The 26,760-nt window shown below is 38.8% G+C and overlaps 1 protein-coding gene across 1 annotated transcript in view; it reads right to left on the bottom strand.

Moving 5' to 3' along the window:
* Positions 1-2,532: 2,532 nt before the first annotated feature.
* HS3ST1 (heparan sulfate-glucosamine 3-sulfotransferase 1) overlaps positions 2,533-26,760 on the bottom strand; it is a 46,592-nt gene continuing 22,364 nt past the window's right edge. Inside the window, exon 2 of the mRNA XM_036762450.1 lies at positions 2,533-6,590. Within this exon, the coding sequence (XP_036618345.1) occupies positions 5,521-6,468 (948 nt within the window). The 5' untranslated portion in view covers positions 6,469-6,590 and the 3' untranslated portion in view covers positions 2,533-5,520. The remainder of the gene's footprint in view (positions 6,591-26,760) is intronic.

Below are 26,760 nucleotides of genomic sequence, written 5' to 3'. Positions count from 1 at the left end.
CACATGAGCCTGTGGTGGGAGGAGCTTGCTGAATGGGTGGAGCAGGAAGTGGGAGTGAATTGGAGCTTGGAGAGGGAGAGGAGACAAAGAGAGAGCAGAGCCACTAGCATAAGTGAAAGAGGGAGTAATTTTGCTGAAGGGAGTTTGATTGTGGGGAGGACCCGTGGAGGGAAGGCTTGGAGAAGCTGCTGTACTTTGATAATGTGTATAGATTTCTTTGTTGCTATGATGGATTTGGCTTCCTGGCATTTGAATAAATGTTTTGGTTTTGTCTTCAATGAAGAGAGTCTGTTCTATCTTGTGATTCAAACCTGGGAATACACCAGCGTATTCATAGCAGCCGCTGTGGGTCTCACGTTGGTGATATAGATATAAGCATGTAATTTTGGAAAGTTGTTTGGTGGAACCAAATACTGGGTTTGAATACTCACCTTTCCAGTTATTATGGCGGTGACCTTGGTTAAGTCACTTAATCTTTGGTTCTTAGTTTCCTTATGTCGTATGATGGGATTGGACTACATGACATCTAGGTTCTCTTCCAGTTCTAAATCTACATTCCTTTGTGTTTCAAATTATAGAAATGAGAAAGAGTAAAACTATATATTTGGCTTTCTCTATAGAGTACCTTATAAGGGTCTTCTTATACAGTTATCCCTTCCACATCGTGGGGGTTAGGGGCCCAATCTGGAAAATCCATGTAAAATGTTTTTGCCCTTCCTTCATTCCAGAGAAGAATTTTTTTTCTTTTTCTTTTATAGGGTGTTTACAGTACCTTATTATAAATTTTGGGTCAATATTACACAATAGTATACACATCTTTTATGCATTTCTGAATTTCTAAACTTTTTCTGTGTTGTCTTGGCCTTCACGTGTCTGTGGCTTCTGCAAAACTCCCCCAAACTGTCATTTAATTTCTTATGCTGACCCGCAATATATGAGAACCACGATGGGGGAAGTTGTGATGGGGAAAGTCACAAAAGGGAAGGGATAACTATATTTAGTATCAAATCTCATTCTGGGTCTTTTTCATCAGCTGAAATCCTAAAGCCACAAAGACATGGACTTTGTTGGATGAAAGGGGCCTGAGAGATCAGATCATTAATTTTGCAGATGACAAAACATAAGCTCAGAGTAGTGGTTCCACTTGCCCAAGGTTATACACCTTGCAGGGTAATTGAGCCAGACAAGAATTCAGTTTTCCTGACTTTTGGTCTAGTCTTTTCATAAAGGGCTATAAAAGTGCATGTCTGTATCAGGCAAAGGTATCCAAGCAGACCAGGAAATTTGCTCTAAACATAGCTTTTTCTCACACTAGCTAGTTGGCCTATAATGAAATGCAGTGTGAGCAAACACAAGAAATGAGGCTGGATCTTAACAATCAAAGTGTTGATGGAAATGGTTTGATGAGCTCTTAAAGCAGTCCTAGGAGATAGATGGGGGCGGGTGGGAGTGGAGGCAGTGAAGATGGAGAGACCAAATAATCATCTGCACAGCGGTTGCATCACAAGACCTTGAAAAAGTCACCCTTTTTCCTTATCTGGACCTGTTGCCTCATCTGTCAAATGAGGGAGTGAGTCTCATGACTTGTTCTTTCTCTTCCTTCTGTCATGGTGCCCTTCAGGTTCCTTCATTGTTTTTCAGAATTATCCTTCCTTTCTCACTTATATTTCTATCAGCCCTTCTAGAGGTCTGAATGAATAATCAGAGCAGGGCTGGCTCCTAAGGGAGGAATTAATGACACTTCTCTGTAGCCATCGTCTACTTAGCAGTGTTTACATGATTAATGAATGGAAGTGGTAGAAGCCTATCTTCCTCAGAATTTATCATGCTGGTTCAAGGAACATGTTGGCAAACTCATGTTGCGGCTACCCCTGTGTGTAAGAGCCTGCATACCCTGAAATGAAGTATAGACATAAGTAAGAGAGATCAAGGTTTCTCCTTTATTTATTCATTTATTTATTTTTTTTAATTAAATAATTGGGCAGATTGAAGCCAGGTCTGAGACTGAAGAACCTGGATAACTCAAATTATTGCTCAGATGAACCTGTATTTGCCTACAATATTAAGCTAAATTTTCTCTATTGGCTTAAATTATTGGAGTTATTCTTTTAGTTCTCTAGTTCGGTAAGTGTAATCCTGGCTTTCAACAAAATTCAACATTCATACTTGCAAAACACTGTGCTAGATATTGTGTAAGATTCAAGGTTTATTTTCTAATCTCAAAGACTCTTAGATTCTATTGGGAAGGTAGGTCATGTACATAAGTATTGACAAACCAAACTTAAAAGAAGTATACTAGAATCACGAAGTACTATCAGAATGGGGGTGAAGGAGAAATTACTTTGCACCACCTAACACTTATTTAATGTCAACTTGTAATGGCACCCTGAACCTAAGATATGGAAAATCTAGAAGATGGGGGGAAGAAGAAGGAGAACTGAATACTTTTCATTTTAAAATTTTTCATTCAAAAATTTTCATTAAATGTTTCAGAAAACATGCTTTCATGGAGAAAATTCCAGTTATGCCAATACTCAGTGGATTTCTTTTCTTGTTGACCACAAAAATGGCTCTTGCCTGCTTCATCAAGTCCTTCCTTTTACCTGGTTTTTAAGAGTCTAAATAATCTTGTAGAAACATTACATCATAAAAGAGGGGAATCAGTTATACTCCAACACCCATGCTGGGCTTTAGTTACATTGGTTTCTCTAAAGCACCCCTGACCTGACATACACCATATACAGTCTGACTTCCTTGACTTTATTCCTTTTGCTTGAATGCTCTGTCCTTTCCTCTTATACAACCTAAATCTTACCCATCCTTACCTTCCATCTCTAGTCCCACTTTCTCCAGGAAACCTTCTCTGACTACTTTGGTCCATTTTGATCGCTCACTTCTCTCTGAATTATTTTTGTGTGTATGGTCAGTATCCCACAATTTAGCACTTCCCTCATTTTTTAAGGGGCAAATTCAATTAAAATCAATAAACACTTATAAGCATCTACTGTGAAATTCATTGGCAGCTAACCTTCAAGAGAGCAGAGGTCATTTCATTCAACTCCATTTTATGGCTAATACCTCTTTTTAGTGCCTCAAATAAATTGTTTGGTCCTTGGGGGCAATGGATAAGTCTTCTACAACTCTTATACACAGGTACAGATATCAAATCTTAGCACTAGAAGGAACCTTAGAACAAAAAAAAATGACAATTGGAAGGGCCTTAGTATCTAGAATTAAGGGATTTAGGACTCTAAGTCACTTTTAAAATTACCTGGTCCACCCTTCTCATTTTATAGACAAGAAGAATGAGTCTCAGAGAAGTAAAGGGATTTGCCAAGGTCAGGTAGTAAAATGGTGGCAGAGCTGAGGAGCTGGGACTAGAACTGAGCTTTGTCACTCCCAATCCTTTGTTTTTGGTTGTTTGTTTATTTGTTTTGTTTTGTTTTCCTTTTCATAGCAGTAAGAGGATAAATTCTTTCCACCACCCAAGGGAGAGGGCAAGTCCTCAGAAGGGTGTTCCCTTATGATAGAGGAGTTTTCACTCCACCCTTGCACAACTCCTGGGAAGCAGTCTGGTCTAGGCCAGATTCCAAATTGACCTGCTGAAGCATACAGTGGTGATTCACTCATCTCACAATTCTTAGGGGAGTCTCCAATCTGGTTAATGCTTGATCAGCTTCACACTTCATAGGAACCCAGAGAATAGGTCAAGAATAATGATGTACTACCAGGAGTCGCTACTTTCATATACAAGAAAGGGCCCTGGCATGTTGTTTGCATCCTAAAAGTCAGAGGTATAGTCTAGCTTTCAGGCCTAGGAAACAAATTTGGTTTGTTAGGTATCAGGAGGTTGAGCGGGTCAATCCTTGCATGTCATAGAATTTTTAAATCTGGAAAGGGGCTGAGAGATGACCAACTTCAGTCCCTTTTTATATCAATGTGTTAATTGAGAGCCAAAGAGGTAAAGTGGATTGCTGGAGATCTTATAGCTAGCTATTAGTAGAATCAAGACTGGTCTCCAATCTCCCAAACCAGTACTCCTTACACAATGGTGCAGTATAGACTGTATGAGGTTATTCTTTAGTAAACCAAATTCACAGTTTGCTTTTCTATGTTGTTTTTTTCTCTCTCTAAGGAACAGGTGACTGATTTGGATGGGCATAATCTAGCTACCAAAAGAGGGAACCTTCTCAGGATCTTACGAATTATATTCAGAAAGGTCTTTAGAAATCACCTAGTTAAGCTTCATTTTAAAGACAAACAAACTGAGGCCCAGAGAGATGGTCACAAGGTCATAGGGAAAAATCACTTTTTTTTTCCTTTGCTGCAAATACCCAGGTGCAGTGATGGCTCATTGACTTAATATTGTCTGATCTTAGTGGCCCAGGATCACAGACAGCTTGCCAGAGCTGAGATTCAAACCCAGGTCTGTTGACTCCACAGCCAGAATTCTCTCCACTGTACCAAGGCTTTACTTGGGGCTTGCTTTAAGTAGGGCTTCCTTTAAATGGGTTGGTATGAGCATTTGGGATAAATCAAAAACTATCCTGAGAGCTGGGGCCTTTATTCTCTCCCACTGCTGATGCTGACTTCTCAAATTTTTGAGGTGCAGAAGTGAGCAGGATGGCATGTTTGGGCAGAGACAAACTACTTGGAACAGGGGTTCTTAACCCAGGGTTTATGTGTGTGTATGCACACATATATACATGTATATGTATATGCACACACATATATGTGTAAATATATAATACTATATTTCAATGTAATTGGCTTCCTTTGACATCCTACATATTTTATGTGTTTGAAAACATTATTCTGAGAAAGGGTCCATAGACTTCAGTAGCCTGCCAAAAATATCCACTGACCTCAAAAGGTCAGCTTTTATGAGATGCTCTCTGATCCATACAAAGTTTACACAGGGTTGAGGCCCACACTCAGATATTTGCCAAATTTCATTTCAGTCTGGGAAAAAGTGCTACTTCTGCGAATAATAAGGCATCTCAGGCAAGATACATTATTTTATGAGGCAAGTCAAAGAAATCTGATGACCACAGTGAGGCATTAAAAATTAAAAGAACTGCAGGGGAAAAAAAAAAACAGATTGAGAAACATAATGCACAAGCAATTTTCCATTGGAAAGTAATAAAGGGGTCTGGATGCTGCAGTCTCAAACTGCTGGTTGCCTCAGGTATTGGGGACAAATGGATTTTATACTGAGAAGGACAACACAGTCTCTAGCCAATCTTATGCAGTGAAATATTTTAGTTCCTTCATATAGAGACATCATACACCATGTTAACAACCATGAAAAACAATACAAAATGCTTTCAATTTAACAAGTAGAAAAATATAACTAGTATATATGGCAATTGTGAATCTAATACTGTACATAAGTAATTTATGGATTTTACAAATAAATTATAGCTTCAATGCCCTCTGTTATTATTATTATTATTATTTGTCTTTCCTAGACATACACCAGAACTTAGAGTAGAAAGGTTCAGAGTGTTGCTTGGTAGTCTAGTGCCAGTCAAATGTTCTGCCAACGAGCTCAAAGAATTTCTTATTTGGCTCGTGAAAATATTCATGCAGTTTATTAAGTAATTTGGGATCCACTTGAGGGTGTGCTCTTCCTTTTGACTCATGTAAACACCGGTCCCTGCCGCTGTCCCTTAGGCAGTAAAAGCCTTTTGTTTTATTAAAATAGAAGTTCGAAGCATTGATTTGTGGAGATAGCTTCAAGAACCTCTCTACTTTTTCTATTTCTGGGAAAGGGTCTTTTATGAGTTGATCCCCATCTACAATGTGAATGTGATCTAGCGGAAAATATTGGAGCCAGTTTTGCATGTGAAAATAATAGAGGCTCCGGTTTATTGCCTTGTATTCCACATTGAGCTCACCATCTTTGATGAGAAACTCTTCAATAGATGGATAGGGTTTGTGTTTTTGCACGTGGTTATAAAACACTTGAGTATAGTCAGACAGAACTCGCTCACTGGGGTCTCTCAGGATAAGGAGCAGTCTGATGGATGGGTTCATATTATAAACTCTCTCAGGCACTTTGGACGATGTGAAGTATGCAGGGGTTTTTTCCACAGTGAGCTGATGAGGGAAAGAGTAGGGCATTTGGCTGAGGTACCACTCAAGGCCATTTCCATAATGATCTTCCCAGTCGAAAAAATGGACTTCACTTTCAGCAGCAGCTATCCCTGGGTGCAGACTAAGCATCTCTAGTAGGGCTCGGGTACCACCTTTCCTCACACCAATGATGATGGTTTGTGGGAGCTGCTGGCTAGATCCATTCAAAGGAGCACCATCTTGGAAGTCACTCTTGAGAGAGCCTTTCCTTAAGAGCTCTTTCTGTCCAGCTTCAGAAGGGACTTCTGCTTTAGAGCTGGTGGCAGGATAAGAAGGCACTAGCTGTGGTTGGAGGATTAGCAGCACTGCTCCCAGAACAAGTACTGTCATGGTGGACACTGGTCTAGCTTCACTCAACTGGATGGGGGGTCATGAAGCAACCGCTGCATAGAAAGGCCTTCACACAGCTCCTCCTTGTTCACGTCACATATATCTGGCAAGCAGTGATATTACTGGAAAAGAAAGTAAGACAGAGATTAGTTTGGGAAACACAAGTGAAGCCTTAACATCTTTGCCAGAATAACTAACTTTTGGGCAAGTCACTTCCCTCTCCTGGCCTCACTTTTATTCTCTATAAAATGAGGGAGTGGGATTTGATTCTTTATCTTGAAAGGTATGTCCAGCTTTGACATTCAATGTCCTTCAGGTCCTTCCAGCTTCAGCATTGCAAAACACTATATTGGTTATATATTTAATAAGACAAGGGTTTGAATGGACCCAGAATGAACTCCAGTATCTGTCAAGTCTTATTTATAGATGACCAGACGTAGGCTTTGGCAGCTAATAGAAGCTGTGGATAATATCAGTAATTGTGCTATTCAGGGTTGGTACTCATATCATAGATCATTTTTGGCAACAACATCTGTACAAGGGAATGCTAACACCATCAGTAATGTTCACTGCAATTAAGTATGAATGTCACACACTATTAATTATTCATTCCTTATGTGTTTATTGTTTGTCAATGATCTTCATTAGTAAACATTTTTATTAGTGACTGTTTCCCTTGAATATTTGTATAAATTCAATCTTATTATTTAAGAGTAGGGGTGGAAGACAATTCCAAAGGACTCATAATGAAAAATGTCATCGGCCTCCAGAGAAAGAAATGATGTTGTCTGAGTATAGACTGAAGCATACTAGGTTTCTCCTTCTTCCTTCTTCCCTCTCTTTCTCCCTCCCTCCCTCCCTTCTTCCCTTCCTCCCTTCCTCCCTTTCCTTCCTTCCTTCCTTTCCCTTCTTCCTTCCTTCTTTCCTTTCCTTCCTTTCTCCCTTCTTTCCCTCCTTCCCTCCTTCCTTTCTTTCTTTTTCTTGCACAAATGACTGTACACATATAACCTGTATCAGATTGTTTACCATTTCAAGGAGGGGGGAGGGGAGGGAACGAGCAATAGAAATCAGAACTCAAGACTTAGAAACAGATGTTAAAAATTGTTTTTACGTCTAATTGGGGAAAATTAAATATTTTTTAAAAAGAGTAGGAATTGAGAGAAGGGGATCCCTTATTTGTGAGTCTCTTACTACGAGTTCAATGACAATGTTCAGTGGTATATGAGATGCCAAAAGTATGGTGCTCCCTCCTTTTTATTTTATTTTTTGGGGGGAGGGAGCAGTGAGAGAACCTTTCATGTAGTATTCCAAATCTGGCAAAATTAAGATGAATTAGAGATATGAGATTTTCATCCAGCTAATTCTCTGCACTCTTAACCAAGGAAAAATGTGAAAATCAAAGGGGCAAAATATCTGTGTGTGGATAAGCCCTCTGCCAAATGTGGATCCCTGCCTACGCGATGCCTTAAAAAAATCTCTGTGAGTAGCTCTGGTCAAAATAATTAATAACCTGGTGGCCTGAGGTGGTGCATCTTTCTGAAATTACCTGGGGCATCCCCCAGGTAAAACACACAGTTAATCTATCATTGGATCCCCAGTGGAAACATGTCCAGCTTGCTATACCAATACAGCTTATACTCTCCTAGTATAGACTGAGAAACTGAGGTCATCTCTAGAACATAAAGGGGCAATCAAACAAAGTTTTAGGGGAGAGACATATAAATATCAGATGGCACTACTGTTTTGATACAAAGGCACAAATTTAGTGTTTATGGAGTCAGGGAGAAATTTCCCTTTGAACAGGAGAGACTCTATTTAGTTCCTTATAATTAAAAAGAAGTATCATGTTTCTGGAAGAAAAGAACTGGGAACAAAGCATTTACCCATCAAGTGCAAAATGGCTAAATTATGATACAAGAATACAATGGCATAATGTTATGAAGACTTCAGAGATGCATTGAAAAGTTTACTTTTTAATTTTTATTTATATATTTGGTTGTATAGCACCTTCTTTTCCCTCCCTTCTATGTAGAGAACAATTACCTTCTTACAAAGGGGAAAAGATAGGAGAAAATAGTTTTCTGGAACTAACCAACACATCTACCAATCCTAACAGTATATATGTTTCATCCTTATCTCTGCCAAGAAAGGAGGAGAGTGCATTTTGTCATCTATTGTTTGAGGCCAAGCTTGGTCATGATAAATCTATAGTGCTTGGTTGTTTTGTTTTTTTCTATTTATATTTTTGTAGTCATCGAATATATTGTTTGCCTGGTTCAGAAGCATAGAAAAAATGTGGGTATGCATACATATATACACATACACACGTGTGTGTATGTATGTATATATATATATATATATATAGAAATAATAGACATAGATATATTTTATATATATATATGTAAATATATTTACAAGTGACATAAGCAGAATCAAGAAAACAATATATATAAAGACTACAACAATGTGAAAGAATGAAAAATAACCAAGCTTGGCCCTGAAGAAGAGTTGAGAAATGTACCTCCATCTTCTCATTTCAGGAAGTGGTGGTGATTGTGGTCTTAGAGAGTACGAATGTGGAACCCTGATGAAGTCAATGTATAGGTTGGCTGAACTGGAAGCGAGGCATTGTATTGGACAGAGTGCTGGGCTAGGGGGTCGGGGAAATCTTGCGTTCATTCCAATCCAGTCTCAGATATTTGCTATCTGTGTGACCCTTGGCAAATCACTTAATTGTTGTTTGCCTCAGTTTCCTCAACCATAACATGGAGAGCATAACAATATACCTCCCAGGGTATCAAATGAGAATATTTGCAAAGTGCTTTGCATAATGCCTGGAACATAGTAGGCATTTAATAAAAGGGAAGGGCCTCTTTCCTCGTTTGTTTTTCAGTCTTTGTTGTAGTGGATACCTTCATGGGTAGGGGAGCAAGCAAGGAGGAGTATATTCATAAATCCAGGTGATAGACAACAAAAGATAAAATTAAAAATAGACTACCTTTTAAAGGTATATGTGTATGTGTATTAAAAAGATTATTAGCCTAAGATTAATAAGATGTTAGGTTCAATTTCTGGTGTCTTACTAATAATTTATTTTATCTTTCTGAGCCTGGTTCCTCATGAACAAAATGTGGCTCCCTAATATCTGCATCCCCTCCCTCAAAAGGGCAGCCATTAGAATTGGCAGCAAGACCTAGGTTCAGGCCCTGCCTTTGACACAGGCTGACTCTCAGGGCACCAGGAAGTTCTCTAAGACTATAAAGTATCGACCTACATTGGTAGAGGAGGTTTTCTCATCTAGGAGTTCTTTATTTTAATTTAATTACAGGTCCATTTTCCATTCCAGTTCCTTTCCCTGTACTTGTCTACTTCAGAGAGCCATTGTGTGAATCAAACGCAATAATATATGTGAAATCACTTTGCAAAGTACTACCCAAATATGAGCTATTATCATCATTAATCAAGGTAGATTTGAAATTTGCTTCATTAGAGTGAAAATTTTTCAAACTGCACAAATGGAAAATGGAACCTAGGAGGCCCTGTCTTGTCATCAAACCAGCAGGGCTAATATTCTGTTATACAAATTTGGTTTGCTGATTTTTGAATGTATATTAAGCAGTAATACAATTAAAGAGATGTTGGCCTTTGAGAATCACAGACCTTTAGAGCAGGAAGAGACCTTGGAGATGATCTAGAATAATTCTCTAATTAGAAAATTTAAAACAAACAAAAAAAATAATACTTTAGTGAGACCAGAACAGCTGATAAAACTGTGGCATAAATATCATGACCACATTTAGTGAAACTAAATAAGGACTTGTTGTCTGACAAATGACGCATCTTCTGTAAAACCGTGTTGCTTTCTTTTCTTGAATGGTGATTGTCCCAGAAAACTGTGGGCACATTGTTCCTGTAGGTATAAGGCCATGCCTTCTGTTTGCAGGCATTTTAAATGAATTGACCACTGAGTTCAAACAACAGAACAACGGAGCCATTCAGTCCAACTCCACTCCTTTTTGAAGCTCAGGTCAACTGGATTGGCCAAATGAACCTATTACTTTTTGCATTGTACTGATATGACCTCAGAATTAGCAGTCAGTATAACCATTTTTGTATTTTTGCTCAGAGCTACCTCTGAGATTACCGTTAAACAGGGGAGAAGACAGTTGAATATTGTCTGCATGACTGAATTGAGCAGTCTATGGTTAACCTCGTCCTATTCATTGGAAAGGGCTAATTAAAAACATTGCTTACCAAAACACATACTTTATCCTTTGCAGTATATTCCACTGATTTCCTGAGAACTATTAGCAACTACTTGAGTCACTCCTTCAACAAATATTTGCTGAGCTTCTATGATATATAAAGCATTGTGCTAGGCGCTGAGGGCCAATGCAGATAAGTAAGAAACAATGCTTATGTAACATGATAGGCTGATAATGAAAAGAATTCCATCAAAGACAGGGCTACTGACAGTGATAGAGGTGGAAACTTTGACTTTTTTTTATGATTCTCTCAATTGCCAGTTTCCTCCTTCCCAGAAATGACTTGGTATATATCCATGTTCATGTTCTATCATGTAAACTCCTTCATTGTGAGGAGTGTGTAACTTTTATCTTTTGATCCACAGTTCCTAGCAGAGTGAATTATACATAACCAATGCTCAACAAAAATATGTTGAATAAATGAACCACAAGTTTTAGAGCTGGATGCATTTTAAAAGATTAATATGTAGTAGTGGAAAGAGCCCTGGACCTGTATTCAGGAAGTATGACTTTGTTTTTTATTTATTTTATTTTTTTGCTTTTTGGCAGGGGAGTTGGGATTAAGTGACTTGCCCAAGGTCACACAGCTAATACATGTGTCAAGTGTCTGAAGCCGCATTTGAACTCAAGTCCTCCTGACTCCAGGGCCAGAGGCATGAGTTTGAATCCTAACTGTGCTAAATGTGAAAATTGCTTGACCTTTCTGTAATTTTGATATACATTTCACAGGGCTGTTAGGAAATCTCTTAACATTCACATAAATATGTTCACATAAATATCAATTATAATTATGATGACAATAATAATTATTGTGGCCAAATTTTCTTGGGCACTTAAAACTCCTTTGTTTCCCTACTATACTTCATTTGGCCAAATCAAATTCTAATTAAAAATTGACATGCATTATAAGTCTATGAAATGCCAAGTCTCAGGTTAGGCACTGAAGGATTAGAGTGGTAACTTACTTGAGGAAACGAGGGACAGGGCCTTTGTGCTTAGGCCCAATATGTTGGGGAGGGGGGAGAGGGGCATGACCTTTCCATTTTAGGGAAGAAATCAGAGTCCAAAAACCAGAGTTCACACCTTGGTAGGTCCTTGGCAGGCCCATGTCCTTGGGGGCTGGGGAAAGTAGATCACCCGCTATGGCCTCATGAGTGTACTCCCAATTAAACTCTCTCTTTTGGACCTTGCCTGCCTTCCTCCACAACTTCTACTAGGAAAAAAGCCACACTCTTGGAGGGGTGGTGGTGGTGGTGGTGGTGGGATTGATTTGTTACCCCTTCCTCCCGTCTCGACTCCAGGAGAACTGGAATTGGGGTGAGGGGTGGTGGAGGGGTAACTTGCTGTAGAGGCAGAGCTTCTCAGTTACCTGCTGAATATGAAAAGATGGATCTTTCCCACAGCCTCTGTTCTGTTCTCATGTCTTTAAAGTGAGAGATAATAATAGTATCTACTTTGCTCAGGTGATATGAAACTCAAATGAAATAAAGTACATAAAGCGCTCTGCAAACCAAATTGACAGGTAAACTTTTCTTTTGAATCACCACCCTCTCCAGCCTTATGGGAAGAGACAAAGCACAGTTGTGGCACTCACTCACACTGGAACCTAAAAACCTAACTGCCACCTTAGATTGGCTTTCAAACCTTCCTATGTCTTTGGTCTTCAATGAAAATAGCAACAAAACTGGTAGAGGTTCATACTGTCACAAGATGGATTATTATGTGAAAGTTAGATAGATCTGTTCAAGTTACTTAAAAAGTCTGTCTCCATATAATCCTTACTTCAACCAAATTTGATTAATCTGAGTTTGGAAAGTCAGTTTGTTCAGAGTTAATGATCTAGTCCACACCACCCCACCCCCAGCCCCCCAATCTTCACTGCTTGGAAATTTCCCCCCTCCCTTTTCCATGAGGGTTGTAATACAATCCATAAAACCATTCATTTAAATGAGAAAGTGATCTGTTTATTGCTGCTATCTTGTTCAAATTTTAAAAGTTTTGGCAACACCTTCTTTACAACAGCTGTTGTAAAGTTTCCCTGATCTCTTAAAAAAACGCCCAACTCCTTTTACTTCTGTCTAACTCTTAGCTGCTAGCCTTCTTTTCTCTTTACACAAAAGACTGAGGCCATCTGATTTTGACAAACCTCAAGATTCTTAGTGTCCTAACCCACCCTGTCCTCATTCCGTCCAGTTTCAGAGGTTCAACTAGTTGTCTTCCTTGGCAAGGCTAAAACCTTTCACCCATGCGCTCAACTACATACCTTCCTGACTTTGCCCCATCAAGGATCATTCTCCCCTCCCATTTATCTACAAATTCTTCCTCTCTGCCAGCTCCTTACACTTAGCTTACAAATATACTCAGTCCTTCTGTATCCTAAAAACAGCAATAGCAAATAAACAGACCAGAAAACTAGACAAAACCAAAACCTTCCTTGGGTTTGCTGTATTCTCAATCCATCACCCTGTCTCTCTCTTCCCCCTCACTGTCAAACTTGAAGGAACTTTTACTCATTGTCCCCATTTACTCCCCACCCAATCAACCCTCACTCTTGCAATCTGACTTCTTTCCTTACCATCCTATAATAACTACTTATGTTTATTGAGTGGGAAGTGGAAGGAGTTGGGGGCTTTAGGAGAGAAGAAACGCTTTGCAACAGCTGTTGTGGAGAATGTGTTGTCAAGCCTTCTGAAATTTGAAGGAGTTAGCCACAATAAACTGATCTCCTCTCTACGTAAATGAGGCTTGTTTAGGGTTAGAACACCTATAGTGAGGGGGATAAAAAAGGAAGCCTTCCAAGTAGCCCAGAGGACCATCAACAACAGACTTTCTAAACTGGAATTTATCAAGTTTAGTTTAATAAGGTTATACGGAAATGAACTTTAAAGAAATCCAAGAAGACCTAGGGAACATTCATTCTGCAATCCCTATTTATCATAAGTGCCTCTATAATTCTTATTATTGTAATTTTTTTTTGAAGACCAAAGGCCTAAGACAATAGAGAAGGTGAATCTAACTTGGTAGCTAGGTTTATTGGGCATCATCTCTCCCTTTAAAGGTAGACATAGGGAACAGGGAGGATAGGAGGAAGGGGCTCGATTTTCTTTGACCTGCAGGGATGCCTCTAGTTGGGTTTCAATAATTCAAAAGACAAGATTCCTTGCCTTCTGTCACACTTGGTTCACATTTATCACATGGTTCAGCACTCTTGGGGAGTTGTTAATTAGGTGCCAAATACATATGAAAAGGAAGAGGGGGAGAAGAGCTAGAGGACCTTCAAATGCCTACTATACAGTTGACTATTTTACCATAGAAAGGCATGAAGACAACCCCCATGAACAAAGAGACCTTTTGTGTGTGTGTGTCTCTTTTATTACCTAATTCACAATCTGAAACTGGGTTTCAAATGTAATTATGTCTATAATTTTCCATCCGCCTTGCACAGGAATGTGTGCTGGAACAAAATGTCACTAGTGTGACAGGGAAGAAGGGTCAGTGTGATGTACCTGTGGTGCCTGCTCATCTATCCTAAACTTTCACAGTTCTGATATACCTTATGAGGCAGAAAGAGCTCTGGCCTTAGAGGCTGAGAACCAGAGTTCCTATTCTGGCTCTGAAACAGGAAGCGCCTGCTCCCTGTGTGACCCTGGGCTATTCACTTCACCGTTTTGCATCTATAACTCCTTTAAATTGCTTAGAGTGAACATGAAGGGTGTTGTGCAATGAAACCAAGACTATGAAGACCATGAGTTAACTGTAGTACCTGGAAATGCTCTTAAGGGGTAAAACAGAACATTGTTAGATGTTCCACTATCTCAGGTCTGGGTGTGGAAGAGAGGATAGGGGAGAAAGGGTGGGTGTCTTATACAGTGCGTCCCTAAAGTCTTAGTGTGACTTTAAGCTTTAATAGCTTAAAATTATTAAAACCAAGTTTTTAAATAGCCTATATGATATTAACATATTGATATTAAATATTTTGTATAGCTTTTAAAAACTGAACTAAGACTTTTGGGATACCCTATATTATATAGGATCCTCAGTTCAATTTTAGGTTGACTTCACCCCCGATCCCCTTTCACAATAGCCACAAGGCACTCTGTGTAAAGTAGAACACGCGCGCGCGCACGCGCGCGCACACACACACACACACACACACCCCCTAATATTTGGAAAGTGGGATTTGGTTACTGATATTTCATCTTACTTGATGTGACTAAGTAAATCATTCCCCTCTCTGACCCTCAGATCCCCCATAAGTGCAATGAAAACAAGAGTATTCAGAGAACTCTTGTCCTCACAGGACTGTAGTGAGGAAAGGACTTTGTAAATGTTAAAGGGCTGGACAAAGGTCAGGTTTTCTCTCATGTCATGTTGAAGGATGGAGAGAATGGACTCCAGGACATGAGATGGACCCATTATGGTAGAACTGTGGGAGGTTATGAGCAGGAATTGTATAGAAGGAGAAAGGATGGTCAGGTTGTGATCTGTACCTTTTAGAGGGGAAACCACATTGGCAACATCATGGATCCATAAAAATATTGAAATATTATTAAAATTATTATAATTCTCCAACCACTAGGTTTTTCTAGTAAATATGACAATGCAAAATGAAGACCAGGGCCAGGAGCCCAAATTGAACTCCTCATAAATAAAGGACATAGTAAGGAAGGAAGGAAGGAAAGGAGGAAGGAAAAGGAGGGGAGGGAGGAAAGAAGGAAGGAAAAAGGAAATAAGGAAGGAAGGGAGAAGTGGGGAAGGTAGGAAGAGAAGGAAGGAAGAAGTGAAGGAGGGAGGGGGAGAAAAAAGGAAGGGAAGAAGGAAAGAAAAGGAAGAAAGAAATGAAGGAAGGGAGGAAGAAAGAGAAAAGGATGGAAGGAAGTGAAAAAAAAAGCAAGAGAGAGAGCATTTATTATTTAGTATATGCAAAACTATGCACTGAGTCAGTTCACACCAGCTAGTTTGTGGTGCAGTAGGTAGAATGCTGGGCATGGAGTCTGGAAGATCTGAGTTCAAACACCACCTCAGAAATTTACTGTGTGACCCTAGGCAAGTCATTCAACCTCTATTTGCCTTAGTTTCCTGAAGGCTAAAATGGGGATAATAATAATACCTACCTTGCAGAGTTTTGTGAGGATTAAATGAAACAATATCTATAAAGCCGTTTAGCACAGTGCCTAACACATAGTAGGCACTATATAAATGCCTACTCCTTTCCCATCCCCCTTCCCACAGGCATTTATTTAGGACTCATTATGTCACATGCACAGTGCTAAGTAAGCACTGGGGGATACTAAGGCAAACACGTAGTCTCCTCCCCCAAGGAGTCACATTGTAATGTGGCGACAACAACCACACAGCAGATTTCTGTGGCAAACTGGATAGCAAGGCCCAGTAATCTTTACAGATAGCATCTCTCTTAGAAGGAACTCATACTTGAGATAAGGGTTAAAGTAAAAAGCCTTCAAGGGCCCCTCCATCTTTGCAATGTTCTATCATGTGAATATTCCGCTACTCAAATGGTTCTGTGATCTCACGGATTTGGAAGCTCCTCGAATCCTGAAAATTATAGCCAACCCATGGGTCCCCATCCTGGGTCTTGTCAGTGTCCATGCACTCCCAAAAGATTATTATAGGGACCACCCAATGTGCTGGAGGCTTCTCTTGCATTCTCCTGATGTTGCAAAGGTGTCAGGGGACCCTTCGCTTTGGGGGTTCACTTATCTACCATCTTGCTTTATTGCCACATGACTGGCTTCATTTTCTCATCCCGTTATCATCATTCAAATTTGGCCTCTTTTCTAACACATAGGAGTAAGTTATTTTTAAATTGCTGGGCCACGCAGCCTACTTGAAAGTAGACAGGGTAAAAATAGAACTGCCCCTTCCTAGCAAGTCGTCCTTCTGGGCAAATACGACTAATCTTTAGAAGAGTCAGGAGGATCTCCCTCTCCATCTTTGCATGACTGCTTAAGATCACTCTTGTAATGGTGTCAAATGGATATATTTGCCAGGTCATCTCTGAAACCCAGAAAGCAGGAAACAAAAGCCTCAGCTGGTGCCTGTCAGTCTCAGAAAGGACATTGATATTTCAAGAGCTGCATAAATATTTATTTTCTCAAAATTGCCTACATATGACACTCTTCAATAAATGTTGACATTAGGTTTTGTTTGGATTTACTTATGGTAATTGGGCTAGGGGTAGGACGAGGTTCGGTTCAGGATATATACCCCCTCAAAGGTCAGGCCACACAATTTTAATAAGTTTCCATCATCTTCAGTGTCTGAAATACTAAGGTAGATTTAGCTGTTTCCTCTTCAGTCCTAAAAGGATTACATGAAAGTTCCCTCTGTCAGTCTATCTTCTCCTTTTAAACAGTGACCTCCTGGAGAAGGGCCATTTTTTGGTTCTCTTTGTATCCCCTACTGTGTGCTAGGCACACCGCAGCTTCATATCAAATGTTTATTGGCTTGACTTGGCTCTCATTTTTGTCTTCCTCTCCTACCTTTACACCTGATGCCACAATAATTTTCCTTGTAGATAGACCTCCTTATGGCATTCTTAAGCTGAACATACTAACAAAAACCACTCTTAGGTGGCTCCCTATTCATTTCCAAATGAAGTCCAAGCCCCTTAAAACCCCCTACAATAGATGACATCACTATCTTTGCAGACTTATCAGATACTTCTCGGCTCTATCATTCCATACACCATCCAAATGGCATCTCTGATCCCCACATCCTCTTGTAATCTCTTGCCTCTGTGCTTGCTCATGCTGTTCATATGATTGAAATGGACCTAGGTTTTTTTTCCCTTGAATTTTTGCCCTCCCCTCAAAACCCAACTGACATGCTGCCTCCTTCACAAGGTTACCTTGATTCTCTGCCTCTACAACACTGACAATCTTCTGCCACACAATTCTGGACCCAAGCCCTGTGCATGGCAGGAAAAAAAATAAAGGGCCACAGGATAGTTTGATCAAGAAGGACAAGAACTGGCAATGATTGCTATAAATGATAAAATGAGTGCCCAAATAAAACCTATAGGTTCAGGAGCCTGGTCAGTTATGTAACTATATTGAGACATGGAGCAACATCGAAGAGGGTGATGGTGGTGATAGCAGTGAGTGAGCTGAATCCGGGGGAAGCATGGAGAGCAACAGACAGTGCTCTTCGCTGAGGTCCTCAGCCAACTCCTAGTACTGAGACTGCCCATCGCTGTTGCGATTTTTACAGGAACTAGCCGGACCTGTGTTCAGTTCAGAGACTTTGTTCATCTGACATCCTTAGCACTTGTCGCAATGACTAACACAGGATCAGAGAATCATGGATTTAGAGGTAAAAGGGACTTTAGAGGTCACCTTGGCCAAGACTTGCTTTCTACAAAAGAAACCAAAGTTTAGAGAGATTAAGTGACCCCTTAAGGTCACACAGATAACTGCCAGGGTGGCCATTTGAACCCAAGTCCAACATGATTTCCACAGTGCCATAAAACATAAAAAGTACTTAATGTTTATTAAAGGGAATGGAATCTAGATTTACATCCAACCAAATCATGAATTCTGTCTGTAACGTCCTTGCCAAGTACTCTTCCATCATCCTTTGTTTGAATGCATATAGTAAGAGAGAAGCCCACTACTTCCCAAGGCAGCCTATATAGCTTTTGAATAAATCTAATTGGTAGGAGGTTTGTCCTCACATCAAGCTTAAATCCATCTATTTTAGACTTATATCTGTTGATCTTATTTCTTTTCTCTGGCTTTAAACAAAATATGTCTAATCTTTCTTCTGTTACAAGAAGAAACTATGCTATCTCCCTTAAGTCTTATCTTTTTCTGGCAGAACATTTCTGGTTTTTCAGCCAATCCTCTTAGGATACAGCAAATATTCCCCTCACCATTCTAGTTCCCTTCATCTGGTCATCAGCTTCCTAAGATGTGATTCCCCCAACTTGAACCTATGATCTGATCATGCAGAGTACGATGGGGTTGGCATTTCCCTCACTACAGACATTTTGTATCAATTTCATTGTGTTTGGGGGAACCATGATTTCACATTACTGTTTCCTATTATGTTTAAATTCCACTGTAGAAAGAACGCTTCATCATTTGGAGGAACAAAATAATAATATCACTTATAGACCTCAAGCCTCTAGTCAAAACAATTTGGCACTAGTTTAAAAATATGAAAGTAGATCAATGAAACAGACTAGACAAGCCTCTTTAAGCCTCCCATCACATGCCGTTCCTCTAGGTTTGTAGCTAAGAACCTTGCCTTATACTGCACTAAAAACAAAACAAAACAAACAAAACAAAACAAAACAAAACAAAACAAAAACTAAGTACATTTAGCCAAGAACTCAGTGTTCTCTGCTCCTCCTCATCTCACATCACTCATTTTTCTCCACAATGTCCTCCTTTACCTCTTTCTCACATGAAGAGGTGGCACTAATTCTCCCAAAGGCAAGCCCCTTCACGTGAACCCTTGTTCCCATCTTTTCCTGTCACCTTTAGCAGATTGTCCCCTCTATCACATTCACATTCCTTTTAGGCTCTAATCTTTCACTATCTACTAGCTGCTTTTGTGCTGCCCACAAATGTGCTCATGTCTATTTTTTCCTTAAAAGACCCTCACTTGATATCCCCACTAGCTATCATTGTATATCTCTTCTTTCTTATCCAATCTTATCCATCTATACTAGATGCCTCAACTTCTTCTGATTCGCTTCTAGACTCTCTATAATCTGGTTTCTGACATCATCATTCAACTGAAACTGATCTTTCCAAAGTCATTAACTGTTTCTTTATTGGTCAATTGAACAGCCTTTTCTCATTCCTGATTCTTCTTGATATCTTTGCTTTTGACACCACTGGTAAGCTTCTGCTGGATCCCCTCTCATCCCTATGATTTTCTGAGACTGCTCTCTCCCTCTACTTTTCTGTTTACTTCGTCAGTGTCCTTTTTTGGATATTTACCTAAGTCATGAACATTAACCATGGGTTTTCCCCAAGGCTCTTTCCTGGGTCCTCTTCCTTTCACCCTCTACAATATCTTGCTTAGTGACCACATTAGCTCTCATGGGTTCAACTGTCATCACTATTTAGTTGATTTTCATATGTATATTTAGCTTTAATCTCTACTAACCTCCAATTTCTCATTACCAACTTCTTTTTGGGCATCTCAATTTGGCTATTCCATAGCTGCCTTAAATTCAACATATGTAAAAAAATTCATTATATTTCCCCCCAAATGCTCCCCTTCCCTCCACCTAACATTCTTAGGACAACACTTGCTGCTAAAGGGTGCAGTCTCCAGTCTCACTGGCATTCACCCCACATATCCCAACTGGTGTTAAGTTTCACAACATCTCCCAAGTATATGCCCTTCTATATATTTAATACTAGTTAAAGCCACCACCATGATGAAGACTTTTATCACCTCATGTGTTGGTCTCTGTGATCACCTTTCCCAACTCCAATCCATCCTCCATTCAGATATCAAAGTCATCTTCCTAAAGTACCGGTTTGACCATGTCACCCCATTTTTCCCAATAAACTCCAATGGTTCCATATTTCCCAAAACCAAATATAAAATGCTACCTGATATTTAAAGTCCTTCAAAAACTGACCCCTTCCTGCCCTCCCAGTCTGCTTAAAATTTACTTCTCTCCACATATTAGAAGCAGCTAGGTGGTGTGATTGATAGAGAGCTGAACTTAGAGTCAGGAAGACCTGAGTTCACATCCTGTTTCAGATAGTCACTAATGTATGAACATGGTAGGAAAGTCATTTAAACCCAGTTAGCCTCAGTTTCCTAATCTGTAAAATGGGGTAATGGGGTAATAATAGCTTCTACCTCAGGGATATACTGAGAATCAAATGAGATATATAAAGGGCTTTGTAATCTTTAAAGTGGTATATAAGTGCTAGTTATTAATAGAGTTAGCTAGGTGGCATAGTGTATAGAGTGCTATACTTGGAGTCATAAAGACTTGAGCCCGAAACCTACCTCAGGCCCTAACTAGGTGTGTTGCTATTATCAAGTTAGTTAAATACTGCCTCAGTTTCCTCATTTGTAAAATTGGGCGGTAACAAGAATTTCCAGGGTTGTTATAAGAATGCAATAAGATAATATATGTGAAATAATGTGTATTATATAAAGGTTCACTATTATTACTCTACAATCCAGCTATACTACACACACAACACTCCATCTTAAACTCTAAGCTTTTTCATTAACTATACTTCATTCCTGGCATTCTCTCCCTGCTCACCTCTTCCTCTTGGAATGGCTGACTTCCTTTAAGAATAAGCTCAAATCTCACCTTCTCTACAACGTTTGCCTAGGCCCTCCTACTGCTAATTCTTTTCTCTTTGTACTGCCTTCCAAAAACATTACACATATACACATGTATGTGAAAATATGTATATGTATATAGTATGCATATAGTTATTTATATTCTCTCTTCTATTGATGTGTGAACTCCCTGAGGGAAGAGACCATATTTTTGTCTTTTTAAAAATATTATAGCACTTAGCACAGTTCCTGGAATGTTGTATTGTCTTAATTGCAGCTTGTTGACTGACTAATTGGAATTATGAACAGAAAGTGACTTAAAATGCCCATGCCCTTTGATCCATATTTCTCATTCTTAATACTAGGCATATACTCCCCAAAAAGTCAATGTAAAAAAAAGATCCATATATACTAAAATACTTATGGTGGCATTATTTTCTTTTTCCGGTAGCAAACAAAGGTTGCAGAACCATAGTACATGTCCATCAATTGGGGCATAACTAGACAAACTACAGTAAACATCAGGGGCTCTTAATCGTGTGTGTGTGTATGTGTGTGTGTGTGTGTGTGTACAGTCTATGGACCCCTTTGGCTATCTGGAGAAGCCTATGTAATTCTTCTTAGAATATTGTTTTTAAATGTATTTTAAAAATACATGGATTGCAAAGGAAAGGAAACCAATTATGTTGAAATACACTAATCAAGCTTTTTTTTAAGAAAAACAACAAGTTAACAGACACTAGTTTAAAAATCTCTATAGCATGTGAATAGAATAGAACATAACTTTTCACTAAGAAACAATGAATATAATCAATACGTGAAACATGGGAAGACTTTTATGAAATGATAAATAGTGAAGTAAGAAGAACCAGGAAAAAGATGTACACAGTGGCCAAACTAATGTAAACAAAAGGAACAACAAGAGAACACTTGGAATAAAACGGCACAAATAAAATAAGCAAGGCTGACCCACTCTGCAAAAGTAGGGAATAATGTGAGGGCCAGTGCTGGCAATGTCAGATTTATTCAATGTGTTTTTCAGTTTTGATTAGTTTAAAACAAACCTTTTTATTCTGTATCATAAGAGTTGGCTCTTTGGGAAGGGAAGTGGGGAAATATATTGGGAAATATGAGTGATGTAAAAAAAATTACTAAAATATATTTTATAAGAACCCTGAGGTATTTTTTTTTACATAGACCAGCTTTTTTAGCTATAATCTTTCTGGGCCTGAATGAGTTATTGAATGCTGTCAGTAGACAATGGTCTGCGTCCTGGAAGAATTAAAGCTAATGACAGGTCAGGAACCATTTTAAAATGTTTTCCTAGGGGGCTTTAACCAAAGGTGCTCTACCGTGGGGAGGTCATAGGGATACATAAAGAGAAGCTCTGAATTACCCATTTTCATTTTCAGATATTTTGTAACCTGGGTTGTGGTGACCTAAATAAATCCTACATCAGAGAAACCAACATGCTGACATTGTCAAGTACTGACACAGTTACCTGAGAAGAGGGTGGGCTGGGGCCCTCATTACCTTGTACTGCTTAGCAGAATGGGGATGTGCTGGTGGGCGGGCAGGCTTCAGCTGCCAGACAGGACTGATTTCTGCCTGTGCTGTTATGGAACATGCTTGAGGCTGGGTTGAATTTGGAAACTTTCAGAGATAAAAGTCCTCTGAAATGCACGGTCATATCTGATTTCAGCATGAATATGAGCCTGTACAATATATCTAATTGCAAACAAGACAAAGGTCAATGAATTTTATACCTGTGTCTTAATTGGTGGTAAATATGCAAAGCAAACATGGGCTTTGGCTGCTGGGGGAGCCTTCTCTCCTGAGGAAACCTACAGCACTCAGTGTCTCAAGTTCCCTTTTGAATCTGGTTACATTGGTTCAAATCTAGGGACACCTCAGAATATCCATCCGAGAGTGAGCATACAAATGATGTATGCCCACTTCATGTTCAGAACTACCCCCTCCTGTAAGCCTTAGTAGAGAAATTCTAAGGAGGTACTTAAATCAAAATCAAGAGATTTGCCCAGACTTAGACAGCTAGTAAATGTTAGAGCTAAATTTGAACCCAAAGATTCTTGATTTTAAGTGTAAGCATATGGAGAAGTATAGTAATGAATGGCATAACTATGTGTGCAATTTACATAATTGTGTTTGGTGTATAACATATACAAACAGATATATACATGTCCACATATTAAAACTATATAGAACATGGATACACAATATAAGTATAGGAACTGGGTCTGTAATTCCTCGTATAGATAAATCCCAGATGAAAGAACAACCTTTGTCAAGGTCAGCTGGCACCATGCTCTACAATTTCTATCTTCTTAGAGAGTTGCCTAAGGCATCGAAGGTTTAATGACTTGCCTAGATTCCCACAGCCCAATATGTGTCAGAGGTGGGATCTGAATCCAGATCTTTTTAGCTTCAAGGCCAGCTCTCTATCCACTATTTCATACTGCCTTTCCAACACAAACACACTAACATGGTACAATGAAAAGAATGCTGTATTTGAAGTGTGAGGATCTGCCTTTGAATATAAGCTCTACTACATACAATCTGTGTGACCATGGATAAGTCACATAACCTCTTTCAGCTTCAGTTTCTTCACCTGTAAAATAAGCTTTAGACTAAATGACTAATAAGGTCTAAATTTATTATCCATTAATTTCCAAATTTACGTATGTATGTACATACACTGAAAAAGAATTATACAAACTTACTCTCTATTGCTACTGAATGAAATAAGTTTGAATTTCATGTGGGATGTAATAGAGACCCATTAAAAGGATTTGAGCAGAGATTTAATATGAATAGATCTTCACCAAAATGCACATGTTTGTGAATCATGAATTGGAGAATTGAGAAGAATTCCCAAAGGGGAGGCTTGTTAGAAAAGTGATAGGATGACCAACAGAAGGCCATTGGAATGTCCTGTTGGGCTGATGAGGGTCACAGCAGTAAAAATAGAATGAAATAGGACATATGCAAGAAAATATGGAGGCAGAAGCAACAGAACTTTGTTACATGATTGGATACAATAACTAATATGAGAACTATTATATCAATATTCAGACAGTGTGTTTATTCAATTTGCAAATGATTCAAAACTGGGAGGGAGAGTTAGTACCCCAGATGATAAGAATCAGGATCCAAACTAATGAGATGAAATATAATAGAGATAAAAGCAAAAGTTTACAGTTGGGTCCAAAAATTAACTTCATAAGTACAAAGCAAATGGCAAATTTGTCTGGAAAAGATCTCGTGGTCTTAGTGGAATGCAAACGTAATGTGATATATCAGCCATGGAAGTTAATGATATTTTAGACTGTATCGAGAGATGCAGCGTATAGGAACAGAGAGGGAATATCCCTCTTGGCTTCTGACCTAGTCAGACTACAACTAGAGTATTATATTCATCTCCAGGAACCAATACACAGATGAACTAGATAGTTTCCAGATCATGGAAAGATCATGCTATATGATCTTATAAATACGAACTTATAGAACAGAAGACTTAGAACGCAGTGATAACTATCTTCAAGTATTTGAAGACCTGATCAATAGAAGAGGGATTAGATTTTTTTTTTTGCTTTCTTAGAGGATGGAAAAAAGAGCAAGAGTTAGTTGCTAAGAAAAACAAAAATGTAGGCTTAATGTAAAGGGGTAGAGGTAAGGGGGAAAAATGTTTCCAAAGAGTCAGAATTATCCAAAAGCATAATGGACTGCCTTGAGAAGTAGAATTGGTTTCCCAAGGTTGGATATGGGAGACTGTTGATGCCATAGACACAAACAGCAACATCAGAAGGAACCAGTTGAAGGATTTAAAAAAAATCCTCCTCCTCCTCCATCAACCTAATAAAGCTGGGTTGTAATAACAAATATTTCCAGCAGATGGTAGCAAATAAAGCATGAAGTAATCCTGTCTGACAACACCTTCAATTTAAGGCTTCAATATCTATAAAATGAGTAATGATTCAATTTATCAATTAAGTTTAAAAATTATATAAATTAATTTATTTAAAACAATGCATACATGTCTTGAGAACTCCGTAATCTTAAAATTCTACAGATGACACCTAATGCTAGACCTGATAGAAAGAAGAGCAAGGCCTACTCCTCGCACCTGACCCAATCTTCAATTTGGTAATCCCTTTTTTTCTCCCTTTTAAATTGAAATTCTAATCATTTCTCATCTCATCTAACAGGAACACAAAGCAAAGTTAATTATCAGCTTCACTTACATTTGTTATTTCTATTAATGACATAAGATGACTTTTAAAGTATATTTTTTAATGAAGTCTATAGCCACTGATTAATTATTGGAACCAACCTGACAGAAGGTGAAGAAAATCAATGATATATTCTGTAAATATTTACTAAGTACATACTATATGTTTTGCCTATGGGAAATGGATATTTGCCAATCTCCAGTAAATCTTATCAATGTAAGGATGAATTTAACTAATTCGGGCCAAATAAAGTAGAACTATTATGTAATGCTCTCCCCTTAATATAACTTCTAGGCAAGCATAACATAAATGGAAGCAGCACCAGTTTGGGATAGAGATCTGGCTTTTAGTCTGGGCTCTGCCAGTAACTCTCCACATGTTCTTGGATAAGTCACTTCAATAATCTGTTTCCTCATCTGTAAAATGAAGAGTTTAGAATCGATTATCTAAGGTCCCTTCTAAATTTAATATTCCATAATTTTCAGTTCTTTTCAATTGATTAACAATCATTGGGCAGTCATAGACAGGTAGGTGGTGTAGTGAGCAGACTGCTGGACCTGTAGGCAGAAAGGCCTCAGTTCAGATTCCACCTCAGACATTTATTAGCTGTGACTCTGGGCAAATCACTTGTCTCAGTTTCCCCATGTGTCAAATGAGGATGTTAATGGCAACTACCTTTCAGGGTTGTTGTAAGGATAAAATGAGCTATTATTCACAAAGCACTTCACAGACCTTAAAGTGTTATATAAGAACAATGAGATACTCAGAATACTACCACAGCAGAGATCAAATATTCAAATCTTTGCCAAATAAGTCAATCATTTCAACAAATCAAGAAAAAAATTATAAGGCCTGTCAAATCGTGGCATCCTTCATTCAAAGTTCCATAGACCGGGTGCAAAAATAACAACAGAATATGTTTGTATTATACTTTAGGGTTTAAAATTGCTTTCCTCATAATAATAAAGCACGGATTCTAGTGCAAATATTATTCTGTCCATGTTCAGCTGAGTATACTGAGGCTCTGATTGGTGAAGCGACTTGTCCATACTTTTAGATCATAGGTTTAGAATGGCAAAAAACCACAGAGGCCACCAAAGTCCAGTGCTCTCATTTTACAAATCAGGAAACTGAGGCACAGAGCAGTTGAGTGTATTTTCCTGGCCCACCAAGGTGGTAAGTATCTGTGACAAGTTTAAAGCCGGGTCTTCTTGGTTCTGAGTTCTATGCCCATTCTACAAGGCCATGCTGCCTCCCTACACACAGTAAGGAGCAAAACCTGCACTGGATTCTCATTCTTCTTATGTCCAGTTCTACTATACTGTGATACTTCTCTGCACATTTACATTCTCAATAATATGGTTATATTCTCAATTGCCAAGGAAAAGTTTCAGAAGAGATTTCTTTTTGGTCCTTTGATCAGTGTAAATAAAATAAGCATAACTTCCAGTCAAAAATGGCCTCTTTTCATGGATCTGCCACGC

This window comes from Trichosurus vulpecula, chromosome 6 (assembly GCF_011100635.1).
Source record: "Trichosurus vulpecula isolate mTriVul1 chromosome 6, mTriVul1.pri, whole genome shotgun sequence".
Lineage (NCBI taxonomy): Eukaryota > Metazoa > Chordata > Mammalia > Diprotodontia > Phalangeridae > Trichosurus > Trichosurus vulpecula.
This window is presented reverse-complemented; position numbering and strand designations above follow the sequence as displayed.